The sequence below is a fragment of the Balearica regulorum genome, chromosome 3 (assembly GCF_011004875.1).
Source record: "Balearica regulorum gibbericeps isolate bBalReg1 chromosome 3, bBalReg1.pri, whole genome shotgun sequence".
Classification (NCBI taxonomy): domain Eukaryota; kingdom Metazoa; phylum Chordata; class Aves; order Gruiformes; family Gruidae; genus Balearica; species Balearica regulorum.
In genome coordinates, this window is record NC_046186.1 from 109,260,847 (window position 1) to 109,282,047 (window position 21,201).

Here is a 21,201-nt window from a genome sequence, read left to right on the forward strand (position 1 = left end):
ACAGAAAACTGTTTTATTTTTGAGGAAACACTAGGTCTTTTCACTTTCCAAATTTTTCTAACATATTTCTGTTCCTATCTTCTAAAACAAGCAGCAAAGCAAAGCTTAACTTGCATTTTTGTTATTACAGGACAGGATTACTTTAAAATGCTTCACTTAAAATTAAAGCTTATTTACAACAAGTGATTATCTACAAAGTATCAAAAGCTGTTATTGGGACACACAACAGTCAGGGGATTTCAGAGGAGGACCGCTTCTAAATTTACAAGTATACAAGAGATTCCTTGAATACGTGTGGGTTTTTTTTCCAAAAAATCTTTGACATTGGCAGAACCCGAACTGTTCAGATGCACGATTCTGGCTACATGACTTGAATTCAACAGGGTCTTTCAGTCAAATAGCAAAGCTTACAAAAGCAAATGGGATAAAAGAACTGTCCTAAGCAGCAAGCTAACAGTCGTCTTGGATGAGATTAATTACCTCTGCCTCCCACAGATTTCAGTATTACTGATGTAATGAAGGCTAAAAAGCATCAGTGTATGTTCATTTAAACTATTTTATTACTTCAGAAGAGCTAGGCTTCTGAAGAGCACTTTAAAAAAGACACTGCTTAATCTGAAATTAAACTCTTATCCAGAATATTCAGTATATGCCAGTAAGGGAAAAAACTACCTCTTCCCCCGTTAAATATACAGATGCCCCCATCTCTTCCATCATGGATTTTATTTCTTCTTAGTGTAGGATTACTGTCTGTTTTAATCCATACACCAGCCATTGCATTATCAAAAATTTCATTGTCTTCTATAAATCCAAGCCCTAAAGTTGAAGGAAGGGTGGAAAAAAATAAAAATCAAAAAGGGTAACAAACGAGAAGAGATAATATTGCAGAACATAAACAATTCTGAATAAATGTGAAAAACAAACCTACCAGAATTATAGACAAGAATACCACCATTCTGACCACCCCAGATCTTGTTGCGTCTAATTTTGGGGTTGCTTCCAGTTCTAGAGAGAAACATAAGCGAAGAAGTCATTTAGAGCAGTTTACTATCTACCAAGGCCAAACGTTTAAAACGTCTCTACAGAATTACCCCATAGATCTCACTGCTTAAAAATCTCACTAGAACCCGGTTATTTCCCAACGCGCAAACAGACTTGAGCTTTACAGACTTTGCAGGCCACACGTTCTAGTCGATATCCAGGCTGTATTAGTAATACCTTTCTTATAAAAATTGAAGCAGAGAATATTTGGACATACTTGATTTCAAAGCAGTTATTTTTAGAAACAAAACGACAAGAACAGTTAAAAAGACACAAAAACCCACAAAACAAGCCACATCTGTTTTGACATAAAATCAGAATATGTTTTACCTTATCTGAACCCCTGAGTACATGTGATTATAGATGTCATTGTCTTCTAACACGCCGTGTCCATTGTCATAAAAATAAACTCCAACCTAACACATCGAGAATTAAATTATTAGTTCCAAAGTAATGAAGTATAAAACCACAGAACAACTTTCTTCTTTACAGCCCCCTCGTAACCACAGAGAAAAACCCACCTGCTTCCCACTGTGTATTCTATTTCTCCTCAGGACTGGAGTGCTCCCTGTTGTCACCCAGACTCCAGCCAAAGTATTGCTGTAAACTTCGTTTTCCTCAATCACGCCTTGTCCTTTTTCATGCTAAATACAAGACAATTTCAGAGTTGAAAAAAACCTGCTAACTGCCAATACCATTTTTCTGGCTGTTTTCCCTCCCCAACATGGCTTCTTTACTGTAGCAAAGTAATTCTTTTCTATTTGAGTACATATTTTCTTCTTTTTTTTTTTTTTTAATAACACTACATCCTAATTTTGAGTGTTTGCCACGAAACAGAGAACCCTCTGCATGTCAATCATAGTATTTCAAGGCTCTGCAGTAGCATTTGCAAATCTCTGCTAGTTGTTGGTAGAAGAGGTACCTCCCCAACACTACGGAATGAGGCAAAAGCTGTGGCACCTGGCACTTAAACCTACACCCAGCCCTTTCCACCAACTGACAAAAAATTGGTGTGTCTCTTAAAGTAACTATCCTTACTATGTGTTTGTGCTTAAAGTAAAGCAACAGTATTCTTGGTCAGGGTAAGCTGTTCTGGTTAGATTTACAGAATGAACAGATGCACACTTGCAGCACTAGCTGAACCTTTGGTAACTTTTGGCAGAAAGATACAGAAATATTTCTTAATATCTGTATTGCTTAAGGGAACCTGACAGCTCTTTCAGTTCAATTAGCAGAGCCCTTGCACACGCTGGAAATTGCGCTTTATTCCTCACTTTTACAATACACGACCGTACAGCAATTGCAATGTATATCATCCTGAAGGCAGAAAAAAAATATTTTCTGAGGTTAGTGGTAAACACATTACACTCCAAAAAAGCCGAACAGATTTCTAAGAATATTATTTAAAAATAATGACAAACTACTATGAAAACTAAGCCTTTAAAAAGCTTTTAACCAAGAAATGGTGAAATTCTGTCATCTCTCTCATTTTAAATTTTTTACTTTGTAATAGAAATAATTTAGTGACATTCATAAAAGCCTTCATCTTTTAAATATCCACACCAGTTTCACTCTATTATGATTAACCTCATTTATAACGTAAGAAATTCAGTCATTCTAAGTACAATCAAACATTTTACATAGAGCACCCTTTTCCAACGTTTATATGAACAGAAAACAAGTTTGTATGTTTGTAGGCAATACTTACTACATAAATTCCGCCATGCTGACCATCATGAATCTTGTTGTGTCGAACTATGGGACAGCTGTTTGTTCGAATCTGTATTCCTGCTAATGCATTACCTGTTAACAAAAGTGTTATTTAATATAAAACTTATATACTATTTTTTCTCAGAATTCAAGACGGAATAAGCAAATTAGCTTACCATAAATGTCATTTCCTTCAATAAGGCCTCTTCCATCACCAAAGATATAAACACCACCTTGATTCCCATTAAAAATTGCATTGCCCCTAAGAAACAAAATTATCGACATTATGAAATGATTCTATTACACTGTACAATACTATACATGTCTGTAGTGTCTAGGTCTGTACAATATTCAGATTTAAAATGGAGAATTTATGTTCTATCGCTTTGAGAAATACCTACTTCCAAGTATACATGCAAATTAAAAATGCAGTTCAACCACACACAGACAGCAATTTCATTTTTATATATACAGGAGCATTTACAATTCATTATAAATAAATGAAATAAAATTGCACTTCTCCCCTCTCCATAAAATCTCTTCTTTTAAGTAGTAAAATATCAATGAGGAAAAGGATACCTTATTGTTGGGTCACTGTTTGAGGTAATCCAAACACCTGCAAAATTGTTTGCATAGATTTTGTTCTCTATGAATTGTCCTCTTCCTTTTTCATGAACATAGATTCCTCCAGTCTGGCCGTGATGGATTTCACATCGAACTACTGTAGGATTGGCGTATGCTTTCACTTCAAAACCTGCTATCCTGTTTCTATGTATGTTGCAGCTTTCAAAATAACCCTTAAGACACAAAACATGCAGTTTCCTGTAAAAGTCTTTTTTAAAGTGAAGGCTATTCCCTACCCTCCCCCCCCCCCCAAATACAATCCTCATTTGAAAGGAAACAGTACATATCAGTACTTATACAGCTAATTAAAACAGCTACTGCCACTATATAACTTTTTTTCCCCCAAAAAATACTGTTCTAAAGACACAATGTTTGCATTGCTATTTATTACTACCTATGGACAACCAAGAAAAAATGGCAACTCTGGATATAGCACCTCGAAGAGGACTGAGTATTAGGTTTCCTTAGCAGCTCCTAAAGATCACACTCCTTTCAAAGGCCCTAAAGCCCACAGGTCCAATATAAAAAGGACAGTGCTGTGGAGAAGACTGCCTACTTATATACTTATAGAACCATATATATTTGGTAAGAATATAATTTACTAAGAAGTATCCTAAATTTCTTTGAAATAACTGGCCAGAATAATGTGTATACATGGATGTGGGAGATGAGCTATTTTTCCAGGGCTGGATTGTTCTGAGCAGCCAACTGGTGAACTTCCCCCGCCTCTTTTTTTAAATAGCGTACACTTCCATTTTAGACACTGCAACAGTAGTGGTAGGCCTACAACAAAACTGCACTTAAACAAATGCCTGATAAACAGCATAGCTATGGGGAAAAAACCCCAACCCAACCCCAGAGACATTCCACAAAGCCATCCTAGGCATGCTCCTCCTGCTATGCCAACACACACTCGTGTAGCAGCACAATGAATCGGTCCATCTGAAAATTCATCTGGCAGAATGGTTGGTTTCTGCCCAGTGATTTCTCAGATTCTAGTTCATTCCATGGCCAGGCAAAGCAACTGCGTCAGTCCTTGCAGAGCATTTTTCTGACGTGGTTGTAGAACGTTTTGACACTAAAATTCAATCTGTTTATTATATGCCCATTTTGCCCAACTAAACCAAACAACTGAAAGAGAGGAAGCATCTCTTAGTGATTGTCTACCATGTCCAATAAGTGATGTGTTTTAATTTGTGGATGGTTTGGGTGCAAGCTCACGAAAGCCCTAACCCAGACTATCTCCAGCAGGCAGCTGTGGAGGGCAAGACTAAGAACAGAGCACATGGCATTCAGAGCAGTACTCTGCTGCTGACAAACAACCGCAATTGCACTGTCCTTTACATCCAAGAACACACAGTTAGAAGATAATGTGAACCTATCTTTATTTCTTTCTTTTCTCCTAGATGTCTGTCTCTGTGCTCTGCAAAGCCATCTATAATGCATAAAAATAAACCTATGTGATTCCAGCTATACTTTTAGCAGCATCAGTCCTCATCACGCAAAAGATTACCTGTTTAATGAAAGGATAACATGTATATAGGTAAAACATCTGACCCAAAAGGAAAAGGGCCTGACTCAAGTCAAATGCAAAAAGCCTATTTTTTGTAAATATTCAGAATATATGTTTTTCAAGGACTTAAGATTGATTTCTTCAGAGTCAAGATGTTTTCAGAATTCTCAAGGAAGCATCACACTAACAGACAGGGGAATCTGAAGGACATCTCCTCAGAAATACACCTTCATGCCAACAGGCAGTCTTTGGGACTTTTTATCCCAAAAGGAACCACCTTTTTTCCCCCCTTCATTTTTGCTTAAAAGGAAGTCCTCAGAGAAACTTAAGTAAGATGATAATTTGGTATGAAGTAAAGCTTAATCCTCTTAATGGAATACATATTTTCAATTAAAATATTACTATACATGGTCTGCTATCTTTTTTAATTACTTTACACATTATCTTCCCTTTGAGTGCCAAATACATTGCAAGTACAGCAACACAATGAAGGAAAAGAGCCACTTCAGATGCCGTATAGAAGCTGCAAACAAGCAGAACCTTTATCACGTTGTCAGCAGCATCTTTGTGAGCTTTAGCAAGCGCTGTTATTTAGCAATAAGGAAATTTTGGTACAAATACTTTTAATTCTTGAAAACGATACCATATACCGTGTAACTTTTAAGCTTGCTTGGAAATGAAGTGAAAGAGAAGGCTCCTTCCCTTCTGCTTGTCCCCACTGAATCTACATAATATGCAACTTCAGAGAGGAACAGAAGAAGTACCTGTAGATTAATTGTACTCTGCCCACTATGCCCCAGAATACTGTAACACCACTAGACAGCAGAGTACATGTGTCAGTTCTCCAATAAGTAGGAAATGGAGCCTTCAAAATGATTGCTCTTCTACCTTCTTGAAAAAAGTAGGACTGCTGATTCAGAAGAAACTGAGAATTTGCTGTAGGCCTCTGAAGGAAGTGCTCCTCAAAAGGGGGAGAAGAAAAAAATAGATCTGTACCTCAGATTCCTTTATAAGGCTGACAGCTGGGTCAGAAAGTCAAGGCTTTCTGCTAAGTAAGATCCTATAACATTCAATATTCATAAAGAGAAACTGCATTAAGAAGTCCAGTTCACCTCAAGCAAAGTCAGCTTAAGCTGAACAGCTGACTGAGCTGATACAGTTAAACCCAGTGTAGTTCTGCACTTGTTGAGGCCACGTCTGAACACCACCTGTGCACAAAATTATTAAACTGAATTCGGTTAAACCAACAGAATTGCTCTTTGTCAGATACACATGCTCTTCCACAGTCCTGAGCGACCACCTCATTCCCAGACTGCCTACTTCCTAGCCGCTCTCTGCTGAAACCAACTTCTCTGGCCCAAATTCACCCCCTAGGGAGAAGGGCTAAACTTATCTCAGTCTTTAAGATGCCCCCCGGCAGTCCCTGGAATCTTTTCCAGCCACCACAGGCGCTCCCCTTCAAAAGGCACTGTTGTGCCTTTGAACTATATCCTCTCAAAGGCATCTCCCTTTTAATTTTTTTTTAAAGCAATGAACTTCAGGATCACAAGAAAATCACGTATGGATTCAGACAACATTTCCTTCTTGGAAAGTTATCAAATAAGTTATCAAATATAATTTCCTTTGATAACAAGGAAATAACAAGGAAATTGTGTATGGAGTTAAATGATCTGTGATCCACAGGGCCCACTGATACTGTTGGCAGACTCAAAGCTTACTGCCAGCTCCAGGTATAACCAGGACCACCGTTAGAAACGGCCTGTTCCTCTCTCGCACTTCAGTCTAACAGCACACGCAGGCTGCCCAAGCTGCAGCTCAAGCTCCATCCAGCTGTCAGGCAGCTCAATCCCAGATCCTCGATGGAGACTCTGCCAGGCAGCTATTAATGTCAGGAAGGTCAAATACTCCTCTGCACGGAGGGATAGCCCGTGTTATATTGCCTCTACCTCCTTCTAAGAAGGATTTTCAAGCGTGCTGGGTATTTTACTTGTGTTTTGTGATGGTTTCTGGTTATAATTTGTCAACTAGCTGTAGAAGAACCTGGAGGATGCAGCACCTGGCATTACCAGGATTGCTTAGTAAGAGAAAGAGGCCCCTGTGATTAATAAGGAAGAAGAGATGCATGTGGAAAAAAAAATAAATTACAATCTCACACAAAAATACCAAGTGTAAGGAGACAAAATACCTTAACAGCAGCGTTCTGCTTGAATAATCCTAAATATTAAAGGGTACTCTGCACACCAAATGTATTTAAAATATCAGGCAAAGCATTAGCTGTGGGCACAAGATGACAGCTACAGTGACAGAAAGTGTGGGCAAGAACACACTGCTGCAGCCTGTGAAGATCTGAGCAGAGAAAGTAATCACAAACAGACAAACACCACAGTAATGGTAACGCTGATGTTTCCACACAGTGCTCAGTGTACAGAAAAAGTTGATGTGATGACAAAGAAGGGTTCCTGTGCAGCTGGACAAGCTCAGAAGGCTTTTTACATCAAGACTAACTCAGTAATTGAACTTGGATTTTTTTTTTTTTTTGCTTTCTGTATTTTATCTAGTCTAACAAATACTGCTTTGAAATGCATTAGGGTTAAAACTTGTAACTGATGGGATTTTGTTGACTGCTTTTCTTCTCAGAGGAATTTTTTCCCCGTGTATTCCTAAAAGGGCTTTTTTCCTCTCTCTGTCTCAAAGATCACAGCATTACAGAAATGCAGACGTATTTCACATTGTTGTTTGAACAATACAGGTATATAAAAAATAGAAAAAAATAATTATGCAAGCTTTAACACTTCCTAAATACTTATTGACACTTGTACTCCCAACAGAGTAAGAAAAAAAAAAAAAACCAAACCAGGAGGCCAAGATAGAAAAATTTGAACTGCTAAGAGTATCTGGCTCTGAACCAACTTAATTAAATAGCAATAGTAAGCGTGACTGATAGCATAAAAAATATGTTTATAAAAATGTGCCTCCCAAAGCCTGAAATGGTCTTCATTTGAGAGCTGGTGGATTTTATAAAAATCCAAATGCAGCATAAAGAAAACCACATTCAAAATGCAAAACAAACCCTTTATTTTTGGTGCATAGGAAAAATTTGCTATTGCAGCAAAAGGCCAACTCAGTTTTTACGTAGTCTGTATAGAAAGTGGCATAAGCTTCACTTTCATTTTTTGGACTTTATATACACACTTCTTTAAAATTATCTGAAGTATTTAAGAGACTGAGCTGCCAACTAGTCACAGCCACCCAACTTAGGCACATGCTACTATTCCTTCATCAAAAAGAAAAACACAGAAGCAAGTGTGCTACGTTTCTCATTTGGGAGCAACAAAAATGAAGACTGCCTAGATCTCAGCTTTAAACTATAAAATTATGCTTGTTCTTACAGTAAATTGGAACTTCTCTGTTGTTTGTATACAACCACTAAATATAATTTATGACAAATGTCTGGTAACTCATCTCAGACAACTGGCAAGAGAGGTCAGCGTAGGGCACCGAGGGCTGCCAATGCCATGCTGCATTTTTAATGCCTGCTTGTTAAACATTTGGCACAAGTGCCAAGGCAAACTCCAGAATATCGCCAGTCTAGAAATAAGAGGTTAAGTTTCTACAAATATGGAAACACAAAGAACAGTCTGAAAGCATGAAACTGAAAAACAAAGTACTCTTGAACCTTTCAGAGCCAGCACTCCAGCACAGAAACCCACGGGAAAAGAACACGTAGGGTAGGAATTCAGCACTGGAATGTACTTATCCCACTTCATAGTCACAAGCAATGAAAAAAAAAAAACCAAACAAAACAACCCACCCCCAAAAATAGCAGAAGGGAAGCAAAAAAAGTTAACATAGAAAATTCATTAGTTCATTTAGGTATGTAAGATTTGTATCTGAAAGACACCATGTCACTTAAAGAGTATGTAAATATTGCCAATGATGTAATTTCATCAACTCTATCACTAGCATGATATAGAATAGAGGATGCTGCCAAAAGCAGACTTTGTGACGGAAGGGGGGAACCTTTCACAGGAGTTCATGACTAAAAAAGATTTCAATAATATTTGCAGCCGAGATTAATATTATTCACATGTTCTCTTTAATGTGCTAGTTTTGCCTTTAAACAAAAAGGAAAACTTTATTTCTATTCCATTTTGCTTGTGATATCACACTGATCACAGCATTGGAATAGACATTCCACTGGTAAGAAAATAGATCAAAAACATTTTTATTTAAAATGAAATCAAGTGAATTCAGTCTGGCTTTTTTTTTTTTAATTTCAATACTCATATTTAATATTTATACTCCAGTACTTAAACAAGCAGCAGCTCCTAGCCAGACTTTCCAATTAACCCTCAAGCCTACAAACAGATATCTCCCCTCCAGGACTTATCAAAGCACTCTCCTTTATTAGCTTTTCTATAGCTGAAATCATTTCATTACATGGTTCCAAGCCTGTTTAAGTCTTGGAGGGATGTACGGATATATGTATCCACCGAGGCGGATTAGGACTGCTTATACAGTATGTTAATACTCCTTAAATGAGGCAGTGGCAGCATTCAAACAATGAGATAATATAAAACACAGATATAACATCTTAAGTTTGCCACCACTCTTTGCAAAATGGCCGAACAGCTACATCTCTAGAGAGTAAGATATAAAGAAATCTGCCAGAGGACTGCTAGAAGGGCATTCTTCTGGGCTGGTATAATCTTGCCCAACACAGAACAAAGATGCTCCTTCAGATGTAACAAAGAGAGTGGAGAAGAGGCACCTAACGGAGCAGAATCCCACCACGTTTGACCTTCCACTGGCAACAAGATTTTATATCAGTGGCAAAAATAACAGCGCTGCGTGGCCTGTTTACCTTCCACTGAGACCAGGAAACTGCAAGTCAAACAGCTACACCTAGTACTGCATTGGTCCTTTACCCCTGCCTCTCCAGCAACTGCAGTGGAATCACAGAATGGTTTGGGTTGGAAGGGACCTCAAAGATCATCTAGTTCCAACCACCCTGCTGCGGGCAGGGACACCCTCCACTAGACCACGTTGCCCAAAGCCCCATCCAACCTGGCCTTGAACACTTCCAGGGAGGGGGCAGCCACAACTTCTCTGGGCAACCTGTTCCAGTGCCTCACCACCCTCACAGTGAAGAATTTCTTTCTAACATCTAATCTAAATCGACCCTCCTTCACCTTAAACCCATTACCCCTTGTCCTGTCACTACACTCCCTCACCATCTTTCCTGTAGGCCCCCTTTAGATACTGGTAAGCTGCAATTAGATCTCCCTGGAGCCTTCTCTTCTCCAGGCTGAACAACCCCAACTCTCTCAGCCTGTCCTCATAGGAGAGGTGCTCCAGCCCTCCAATCAACTTCATGGCCCTCCTCTGGACTCTCCCCAACAGCTCCATGTCTTTCTTGTACTGGGGCCCCCAGAGCTGGATGCAGTACTCCAGGTGGGGTCTCACCAGAGCAGAGTAGAGGGGCAGGATCACCTCCCTCGACCTGCTGGTCACACCTCTTTTGATGCAGCCCAGGACACGGTTGGCTTTCTGGGCTGCAAGCGCACACTGCCAGCTCATGCTGAGCTTCTCATCAATCAATCAATACCCCCAAGTCCTCCTCCTTGGGGCTGCCCTCAATCCATTCCTCGCCCAGCCTATAATCGTGCTTGGGATTGCGCCAACCCACATGCAGGACCTTGCGCTTGGCCTTGTTGAACTTCATGAGGTTCGCACGGGCCCACCTCTCCAGCCTGTCAAGGTCCCTCTGGATGGCATCCGTTCCCTCCAGCGTGTCGACCACACCACACAGCTTGGTGTCGTCAGCAAACTTGCTGAGGGTACACTCGATCCCATTGTCCATGTCACCGACAAAGATGTTAAACAGTGCCAGTCCCAGTACCGACCTCTGAAGAATGCCACTTGTCACCGTTCTCCACTTGGACATTGAGCTGTTGACCACAACTCTTTGAGTGCGACCATCCAGCCAATTCCTTATCCACCAAGTGGTCCATCCATTGAATCCATGTCTCTCCAATTTAGAGACAAGGATGTCATGTGGGACAGTGTCAGATACCTTGCACAAGTCCAGATAGATGACGTCAGTTGCCCTTCCTTTGCCTTCTGGGACCCGGGCAGTGTGGCTCAAGCACTTGCCAGTGAAGACTGAGGCAAAGAAGTCATTAAGTACCTCAGCCTTCTCCATATCCTGGGTAACCAGGTTACCCGTTTCATTCCAGAGGGGACCCACATTTTCCCTTGTCCTCTTTTTATCACTAACATACCTATAGAAGCTTTTCTTGTTGCCCTTAACATCCCTGGCCAGATTTATTTCTATCAGGGTTTTGGCTTTTGGGAAGGACCTTAAAAAAAAAAAAAACAAAACACCAAAAAAAACCCCAATAGCTACTTCTCTTCTTCCTCTTACCTCATGATTAAACTTTTTTTTTTTTAAAAAGCTTGCTATGTTATGTATTAGCTATAATTACATTAATCATTCATCAAAATTATGGAAATTTATTTCCCCAAAGAAATGTCTTATTACAAGAGATTATTATTTTATTCAATAGACATCTAAGACCTAGCCAACAGTCCTCCAACACGTAACACAGTATAGAAAATCCTCATGTAGAAGTTCAGTAGGAAAGCTAAAGCTATTTAGTACCTGAATTAATAAACATTTTATATGAGAATAAGATTACTTTAAAATGGTGGACTATAGTTTCCTTGGAGTGAGCATCAAATGAACCTAAGTTTAAAATGAACGCCTACTGTAGTGAGATCTCTGAACATACCAAATAGGGAGGTGGGGGGTGACCGCAAATAGGGAGGTGGGGGGTGACCGCAAATAGGGAGGTGGGGGGTGACCGCAAGATGAAATACACGAGGGATACAGAAGAAACAGTGGATCCAACGGTCAGAAGATAAAAGTGAGAAAATTGAAATGAGAAAACAGAGATCCGGTCTATACCCAAGCTATGTCTGCAAACGTGTGACTTGGGATTCATCTTCCACAGCTACTCAAAGCCCTTAGTGTCTAATGCTTGCATTTTTACAAGTATTTTTTACAAGTGTTACTTACCTTTCTCAGGGACTAAATACGATCTACCAGCAAAAGTACTACTTAGATGATAAAAGCCATTTACTTATGAAGAACATTTGTGGATATAACACACCAGGTCTAATTATGGTTGCCTTGCCAAAGAACAGGTCCAGCATATATTTAGCCATAGCTAGGCAAGAAGTGTGTCAGGTAGTAAGACTAGGAACAAAATGTATGGAGGGGGAATATGCACTGGTATCCTAGAGTACATGAAACATGCACTGGTTTGGCTGACCTCATTCTTTAGCAGCGTTCTGAAGTCTGTTACAGTGAGGTTTTCATTACAGTAGCAGCACAGCACCAGAGAAGAGGCTCTTATTTACCTACAGCACCTTTAAAAATGCAACCCCCAAAGGAAGCGACTATATAGTCTATTATTCCCCATCACCGAAGTTACAAGCAATCCACATCCTGCAGTATCCAACACCTACAGCAAGATAACCAAATCCTGTGGGATCCTTGTAAAGGCAAGAGGGAATCTGAAATCACGTTGATTTTGAGCATTACGCTTGATCTGACAGCGAGCAGTATTAACTTCAGCATCCCTTACTTAGTTTGACATTTAGTTCACCATACTCTGATCACATTTTGTACTTTTTATGTGTGTAATTTTAAGAGTGAATAGAAGAAAACTGCTCATTTTGCCAGATGGGTGGTGGGAATTGGGACTTTGTCATTCAAGCAGGAAAAACAATGATGTGGTACTGTTTGGAAAACATGCAGAATATCTTGCTAAAACAAATCAGCAAATAATAATCTTTTACTTCAGTGGCAAAAATCCATTCTGTTTACTTCAAGGACCATGCAAACTCATTACTCACTACATGTACAAGTTATCACCTTCATCCCAAAGAAACAAACATTTTTATGAAAGAAGGCCTGAATTCTGAAATGAAATTCTGTGTTAAAATTCCACAGCTAACTCCATGCTAGAAAGGTCCTCTTCCCAGAGAAGCTGGACATACCATTTCAGAGATTTAGCATTAAAAGAAGACTGATTAAGTCTCCACAGAGCATTTACTTTTTAAGTCTTCCAGCACCTTATTTTTTGTTCCATTTCAAAGGAAAAAGAATGAAGCAATAGTGTAAATGTAAGCCTACCATTTACATCCTATTTCAAGAGACATTTTGTCACTGCAACATAATTCAATGTAACAGACTGCCAATCAACTGCAAAAAGCTTGCTTAAACCTCTTTCAGCTGAAATTGTCTTTAAAGTGAAGTTGCCCACTGAAGGGCAAGAGAAGAACAGCAGGCATATTTTAAAGTATCTGTTCACATGTAAAAGCATGGTTTTTTTAAATATTTCTTCTATGACAGGCAAAATTTGAAGACAGCTATGCAACATCTGTACTTATTTCTTCAAAAGAAAACATATACGTTACCATGCCATGGTCAAAAGTGAAAACGCCAACATCACGTCCATGGTGAATGTGATTCCGTCTGATAATGGGATTTCCATGGTTTTTAACCCAAATCCCTGCTAATGCATTATTGGAGATCTCATTGTCCTCATAGATTCCCTGGGAAATAAAAGTGTAAATTAAGACAGGAACCAAGAACAGCAAACAATTTTATCAAAGTGAAGAAATTGATATCGAAAAATACCTGTGCATGGTCTGTAATATAAAGTCCAACATTTTCACAGTCGCTGATGTTACAGTGTTTAATAGTAGGACAAGCTCCCTGGCCACTAACACATACTGCAGAGCCAACTGGAAGAAAACAGTACAGTTACCATAGCTTCAAAGCATAGTGTATTTATAAATAGTCTGGCAGTGCTCTTGCAAGAAAAGTTAGCGTGAACTGATATTTAAAAGAGATTCGACGTGCACAGTGCCAAAGCAGTACAAGCCACAGGCAGAAAAAACACTCATGTCATCATTTTGCAGATGCAAAAAACCGAGGTAGGAGTTGCTTTAAAATCACCCTGCCAAGGTTACGCAGCTGTGTATGATTGCCAGCATAGACAATAGTTTATATAATAATTCATGCTTGTGAAAGTCCTCACTCATTTATTTCCCTACGTTAGGCCCACTGTATACTGACTGTTCACAACAGACAAAGGACAACAGAAAAATAATAAAATTCTATGCTAATTACTGCCTTATTTTACTTCCCTTTAAACTTTCATAACCCAGTACTTCAAAGTACCCAAACAAATAACAATTTTGTAGCATACAAAAGACACACTGTCTACCTAAAGATGAGCAAGAGACAAACGGCACAATCTTGAGTACAGAACTACACATCAGAAACCAACAGGTCTCTTCCCAACTGAATTACAAAGCTCCTTGCTGAAGCTCCTTGGATGATTTCAGCTACCATACCATAACCCAGATAACAAACTCTTTTCAGGCAACTAAGACTCAGACTGCTCAGGACTTGATCAGATCAGTTCAACTCCCTGAAGTATGAAAACATGAAATTCTGCGGCCACTAAAAATCAATGGCAGATTCACAGTGATTTCAGAAAGGTAAGACTTCATCTCAGGGTACCTGGCCTATGCAACGCACACCTTCCCTGCAATTAAACATCACTAAATAAGCAAGCCAGTACATGCTCTATTAGTAAGTTTTTAAATTACCTTCTAGCATAGTACCACAAAGACTATACTTTAATAATTCATAGACTCATTTACAGAGGGTTTTTTTTTTTTAAATCCTAAAGAAATTATTTTGATTGTCTAAACTGACCTTATGAATAATACAGGCTATAATAATTCCTTGAATTAATTCCTGCTTCAATTCTAAGTAGCAGGAACTTCAACACATATCTTTTAAAAACACATTTAATTTTGATTTGAATACTTCCAACAACTGAGAAACCATCATAAAGCTTGTTAGCTGGTTACAGGGTTGTTACCCTGTTAATTTACACTTTAATTGCTCATCTGAATTCCTCCAGCTTTAGCATCCAGTTACTGGTTTGCTTTATATCAGTGTATGACAATGCATGCATGTATTTAGTGCAAGCACTTTACTCCTCCAGCCTTCTCCTTGATAAAGTAACAAATTACAGTCAGTATGTTTTTCATTACAACTGAATTTTTCTGCTTTATCTTTTAGGACTTTTCATTGAACTGCTTCTAAATTTTCAACATGTTGCTATGGACACTAGGCAAGAGCACTTTATTCTGAAGCAGGACTAAGCAGAGGCATAATACAGTCTCTCTACTTCTGCTCAATATCCCCACAGGTATAACTAAGGATCGCATTAGTTCTTTTGGCCACTCGACTGCACAAGGGTTCACATATAGCTGTTTACCCACAATGACACTTTTCGCTGTTCCCAGGAATCTGGCCTCCCAGGAGAGACGTTTATCACTTAAAACTAGGAACAAAAGTGATTTGTGTGTATAACTTCGCACTTGTCCACACTACTGTGCATATTATTTGAGAGTGCACCTTCCAAAAAGGGGGTAGCAACCCATCCTCCTGGATACCTGTAATAGCCTAAGTACTCATCGCCTACAAATTTCATCAATATGCATTTTATTTTTTCTCTGCAAGTCATTGATAAAGTTGCTTAAAGTCAAGAAGTCATCTTTGAAATAGCCACAAAAAAAACCATTTATAATTACCCTGCAAGTTATTTTTCATCTATTTAATGTGTGCTCTGGTAACTCTGTAAAAGTCTGATGTTTTAAGATACTGTTGGTTGAAGTCAAATATTTTTCAAGGATCTATGTAATTATCCTCTGCTACCTCCTTTTAGTCAAATGAAGTCATCAAAAATGCTAACTGTGTGACACAACCATTATAAATTTCTGTAAATACACATTAATTTGCTTCAATCATAAATTTTAAATTCTCAATCGCATTATTCTACCCAGGATCAATAGGCAGTACTACTTGCCATGCTTCATCCTGTTTCAGCTCCCCCATGCCCCCATCCCCAGGAACAGACACCACCTCACCCAGGTTTCAAGTTACTGTTGATACATAATAGGAGCCCAGAAGATTTCCTGGCCAGTTCTTTTTAAACTCCTGCATGATTTTAGAATGTCTATTTTTACAGCTGTTTAACCTCATCCACAGTTACTGTCAAGAGTGGAACGTATTTCATTATCCCTCTAGGGTATGAGCACATTTATCACTCCTGCCTATTCTCATTAAATATGGAACAAAAATTACACAACACTTTGCCATTCAAATTCTTCCTTATCTATGATGGATCAGCATCACTGCTAAAAATCCCTTTGTTCCCCAAGTTAAGACAATCACTGTGTCTCTTCTAGCAGATGTTATATGTTCCCTGTTTTTCAAGTTCTTTTGGGCAGGGGTGTTTTGTTGGGGTGTTTATATTGGGGGGGGCGGAGGCTGGGGTGTTCCCAATTTATATTAACTGCTAGTAACTTCTGTTTTCTTACATTTCATAATTGCTTTCACTCCCCTTTCCTCTACCTCTTTTGGTAACACCAAGGAACTGTAGATTTTTGGGAACCCAGTGTGATGTTCTAAAAGCATACCTCTATCACATTTTGCTTATTTACATGAAAGCAATCTTTATTCTGACTCACTTCACTGGACTTCACTATTGATTGTGTGAAATTGGTCCTTTTAGAGTACCAAGCACATGTATTACTGGTTCAGGCTTTGTTTGCTCAGAATATAATGATTGCAAAAACTTAAGCAATACTTAAAAAAGGCACATTGCCATCCATCTCTTGTTTTATCTGTCAACGGGAAGATTTTAATATAGATTTCCTCTACAATGGATGCAATAGAATCTCTAGACTCAGGATCTTGCCATTTAAACTTTATTTTAAATTATTTCAAAGATGCTTTGGATTGGCAGCAAGAGACCTCCAGCTTAAATCACTCACACTTCCATAGCTCCATCTTTACATATTACATACATTAAGAACTTTACATATGACATAATGTAGAAATATGCTTTAATGCAATTAGGAGATCTACAGAAAGGGTATCAAGCATGTGCTACGGAAGAGATTTTTGAATGCTTATGGATCAATATTTCAGATGTCATTGACTTGGAAACAGTAAATGCCTGTTCTGGCAGGCTGCCATTCTTCCTCCCTTTTTACACATGCTCAGTACTTCCTGAGTAGGTTATGGCAAGGCTTGGTAGGATTAAAAAAAGTCAATAAAATTAATAATCAATAAGTGATGATAGTACAGCCTACACACAGCCTCCAAAACTGACCAAAAATTTTAACTTTGTAAGGAGAAGCAACAATACAACACAGCAAAAATTCAGAAGTCTAGAGTATCGAAAGGGCAAAAGTCCAAAATTCTCAGAAATAGTCTGCCATAGTGGAAAGTGGTCATGAAAAAAGTTAAAGCTTCATTTTAATAAACAATTTTCACCAAAACATTAAGACCTACTAGCTTATCTACAAGCACGTGTTTCGGTATGAAGCCATGCAGCTCTTCAAACTACTTTTGTAACCAAGCTGAATATGGTCCAAGAAATGAAACTAATTCCTCTCATTTGTTGTCAGGGTCCCCAATATTGGTATATAGGAACCTTCAGAACACATTTTCTTCGTATAATTCAATTTCCTGCTATTTAGCATTAAACAAAGAAATCGAGATACTGAAAGCAGCTAGCTGTCCTTTGTTCCTCTTTTTTCATTTTTAACACTTCCCCACATTAGCTGATATGTCTCCAATGAAACAGATGGGGATGTAAAGCACAGAGCTGCCTTGATCAAAAGTGAAGTAGTGTTTTATAACCTAAAACCTCCAAGAAAAAGCATATGTTTATCTACAAGGTACATATAAGTTCCTTGCAGAATTCCCTCCTCTATAGTTCATACCAGAAAAGTGTAGTTTTTCTATCTAGTTGAAGATCTCCTTGTTTCCTTGCCTTTACGTTGAGCTGAGCAAACTTTATGCACGGCCTGCTGGGTAGATCCACTCCATTTCACTAGCTGAATTTAGGTATATGAAGTTCATACTGCCATTTCCATGCAAAGACTCAATATCTGAATTCTCCTGTACTACTTCTTTCTGACACTCCAACTCCATTTCATCTGCTTGTGTTCAAACACATTAAACTTGCCACGTCTTATGCCTAGTGATCATGAACTACTGCATCTTCCTACCAACAGCTGTGAACTGCCATCCAGCCTCTCACCTTTTCTTTCCTGAATCTAGACTGTCAATGTTTCCCAAATCAGGTGGTATAAATTCCTCATTATCCCTGATGGTGAAATGAGTCTAACTTTGCACAGTATGCATTTCTTCTGCCTGCATAGCCAGAAACTCACACCTTGACTATGTCAAATCATTCCACTCATGACAGGAAAGTGAACTTAGCTTAGCAGTTACAGCTCATGACTGTTTTAATGCCATCAATCCCAATAACGCACATTGACATGAACCTCATGTAAAAGTCCCATGTGTGCCCCCTTCAAATGCTTTGTCCTGCCAGCTGCAACTATATATACCAAAACCAGGTAAGTTTATATAAACTGCCACTTTTCAGGCTTTAAATTAACTGCCCAGAGAGTCCAAACTGATTCAAACAGAAGACTAAGTATACATTATCACAAAGGTCTTGGACACAAAGTAGTCACCGTAATAATGCCATTTCAAGGAAAATAAGGCTTACAGGCCTGTATTAAACACCTGCATCAAAACCCAAAATATACCAATAGTGATCATAATCAATTTGTGTGCTGCTTCCATGTGCCCTGGTTAGTTAAGTAACTTTAAACAGAGTGTTAATTTCAAACAATGAAAAGCCCACTAACCCGTACAAGTACTTCGAATAATACAGTGATCTATAATTGGACTGCAGTTCACGGTAATCTCTAAGCAGTGGTGTGCATTGTGGTGCTGAGCAGATTTGTCATCAGGGTTGAACTGAAAAAGAAAGACAACACAGCAATGTTGTATTTATTTAACTGCTAAGGCATTAAAATGAAATTATTAGAAGCTCTGCCCAAGTTTTAGATTCTTACCCTGATTGTCATATATCCAACATAGGCATCTTCAGAACCCTCCATAAAAACGAAGGTGGAATCTCTAGTGTTTTCTATTATAACTTTATCTGCTACTTTTCCAGGTGCTGTAAAGAAGATGTTTATTAAGTCTTAGTTTATGCCACTGAAAACAAAAATCCTCAAAAACCTACAGAATTCTGTTCAAAGCCACAAAGGAAAATGAACACTATTCTTGGCACATAGTGTTCATGTCAAAAGAATCTTAAAACAGAAAGTTTCAAAGACAATGAAGAAACTAGTCTTTAACTACGACAATCTTGCAGCAGTTTAATATATAGTACCATGAGAAAAATCTTCTCTTGTACAGAGCTAGTTTTAGACTACTACTTATTACAACCTGAATTAACAGTTTTAAACATGGATTCCAGTCTGGAGACACTATAATTCTGTTACTAAGTACAATTTATTTTGGTATTCTAAACCCTTTTATTAAAGCTAAATACATGCATTCCATCACTAATTTGAACCAATTTAAACAACTAGTTAGTAATCTGCTCATGACCTATGAGTGACCTCCCCACACTTCTCAAATATAAGATTCAGTTTTGAATTGCTATCTTCATTATTCTTTAGAACAAAATCTTGTAAAATTAGATTGAACTATACTGCTGAAAGTATGTACAGAAGGTTTCAAAATGGTTCATTTGCAAGTTCCCATAATCTGCAATTTGATTTCCTGTGTCAACAGCAAAGCTCTGCTCTATTCTTTATCCTTAATCCAAGGGAAGGAAATGTTTACATTGGTATGGCAACAGCCAGCAGAGGGAGCACAAGTTAACAACAGTCTTACACCGGTATAAATCCAATGATGCTCATTCATCACAAGCAAGATAGCTTGTTCAATTCAAATCTGCACATTAAATGTGCAAGCCAGAAGAAGCCTTCCTCAATATACAAAATGTAAATATGGAAGTTTCACATATTATAGCAGATAAATTAATCTGATAGCAATTTCAAACCATTTCCAACTGGAGACACACGAACGTCACCAGATATTTGCCCTAAATTCTGTATTTTATTGAAGAGCCTACGCACAGGATTTCTCACCAGCAGATCTTTTTCTGCTGTCTGTTGACACTAGTACAGACAAGTGGTATGTCCTGTTCTTTATCACTCAGGCAGAAAGGTGCCAGTCAGAATGAAGCAACATTTACATCATTATCCAGTTTGTTCCCACTATCTAAAAGCCAGATCTCTGCTTTCATTACTGCAGAGCTGCAAATATTTTAAGGTAGTCTAGCTCTTCATCATACCACTATTCCCTTAGTACTAGATAACGACTAAAAAAGGCTTTGATGAAGACTTGCATCATCATACAAAATACTTTTCTGTGGCCCAGTAACATTTCTATGTAATTAACTGGTTTTCACCATGATGTGAATGCACTGGCATATACACATCAGTACACTTCAGCATCTGAGAAAGAACGGCACCACAGTATTGCAGGTGAACGAAATCCAGAAAATAAATGGAGTCCTTAAGAAATAAGAGAGCCATAAATCAATATCAGAATATGTCCCCCTCTTAGGGGGAGCAAGAAAAAATTGCACTTCACACTAGATGCTCTGAAACACTATCAAACAAAGCAGAGAGATTTGTGGAATTGTGCTTGGAAGTGTTTGCCATGCATTTGGATGATACTCTGTACAGACATCTCCTTCCTCTCGGCGCATGAATTACTTTGCAGGTCTCAGTTTGGAAGGTCCCAGAATGCCCATTATGGAACATGTCAATTAGTAAGAACACTGCATTTAGATCCCCTTCAGGAAAAGGCTGAAGAAGGAAGGGGACCTGCTCAAGCACTGGCTTAATTCTAAATGCATCAAAGAAATTCTCTGAAACATCCCATTGAATCTTTACAAAAGAATTATCCAGAGAAGTATCTATATTTCAGCTTTTGGTTTACACCACTTTAGAAGAGAGAAACCAGTATAAGAAAGGGGAAAGAAAGAAAGAAAAAGGGCCACTAATTTCGTAAGCAAGCAAAACATAGCTCCCAAGAAGTCTATTCATGCTCAGTTTAAGGACCAAGATGAGACCATTTAGAATAATGTAACAGAAAGCCTCTGATAATAGACTGCCTAAAAAATTAAAAATTAGCTGGATGTTGCCTCAGAATTCTTTTATTCCTTTTGAGGAATAAAACAATTTCACTTTTCAGTGCATTAATAGCAAAATAACTGGATTCTACAGGAAATAATTGTGACCCTGTTCAATCGTGTCAGGCAAAAATA

General features: G+C 38.5%; 1 protein-coding gene across 4 annotated transcripts in view; it reads right to left on the reverse strand.

Annotated features, from left to right (window-relative positions):
* Positions 1 to 21,201, reverse strand: part of FBXO11 (F-box protein 11) — a 77,565-nt gene that overhangs the window by 4,509 nt on the left and 51,855 nt on the right. For all 4 annotated transcript variants that reach the window (XM_075749434.1, XM_075749433.1, XM_075749436.1 and 1 more), the window contains exons 8-18: positions 18,926 to 19,032; positions 18,716 to 18,827; positions 13,599 to 13,705; positions 13,376 to 13,513; positions 3,331 to 3,548; positions 2,928 to 3,013; positions 2,750 to 2,844; positions 1,563 to 1,685; positions 1,372 to 1,457; positions 929 to 1,005; positions 673 to 816 (exon numbers count right to left, since the gene is read on the reverse strand). In XM_075749434.1, coding sequence (XP_075605549.1) covers positions 673 to 816; positions 929 to 1,005; positions 1,372 to 1,457; positions 1,563 to 1,685; positions 2,750 to 2,844; positions 2,928 to 3,013; positions 3,331 to 3,548; positions 13,376 to 13,513; positions 13,599 to 13,705; positions 18,716 to 18,827; positions 18,926 to 19,032 — 1,293 coding nt within the window. The remainder of the gene's footprint in view (positions 1 to 672; positions 817 to 928; positions 1,006 to 1,371; positions 1,458 to 1,562; positions 1,686 to 2,749; positions 2,845 to 2,927; positions 3,014 to 3,330; positions 3,549 to 13,375; positions 13,514 to 13,598; positions 13,706 to 18,715; positions 18,828 to 18,925; positions 19,033 to 21,201) is intronic.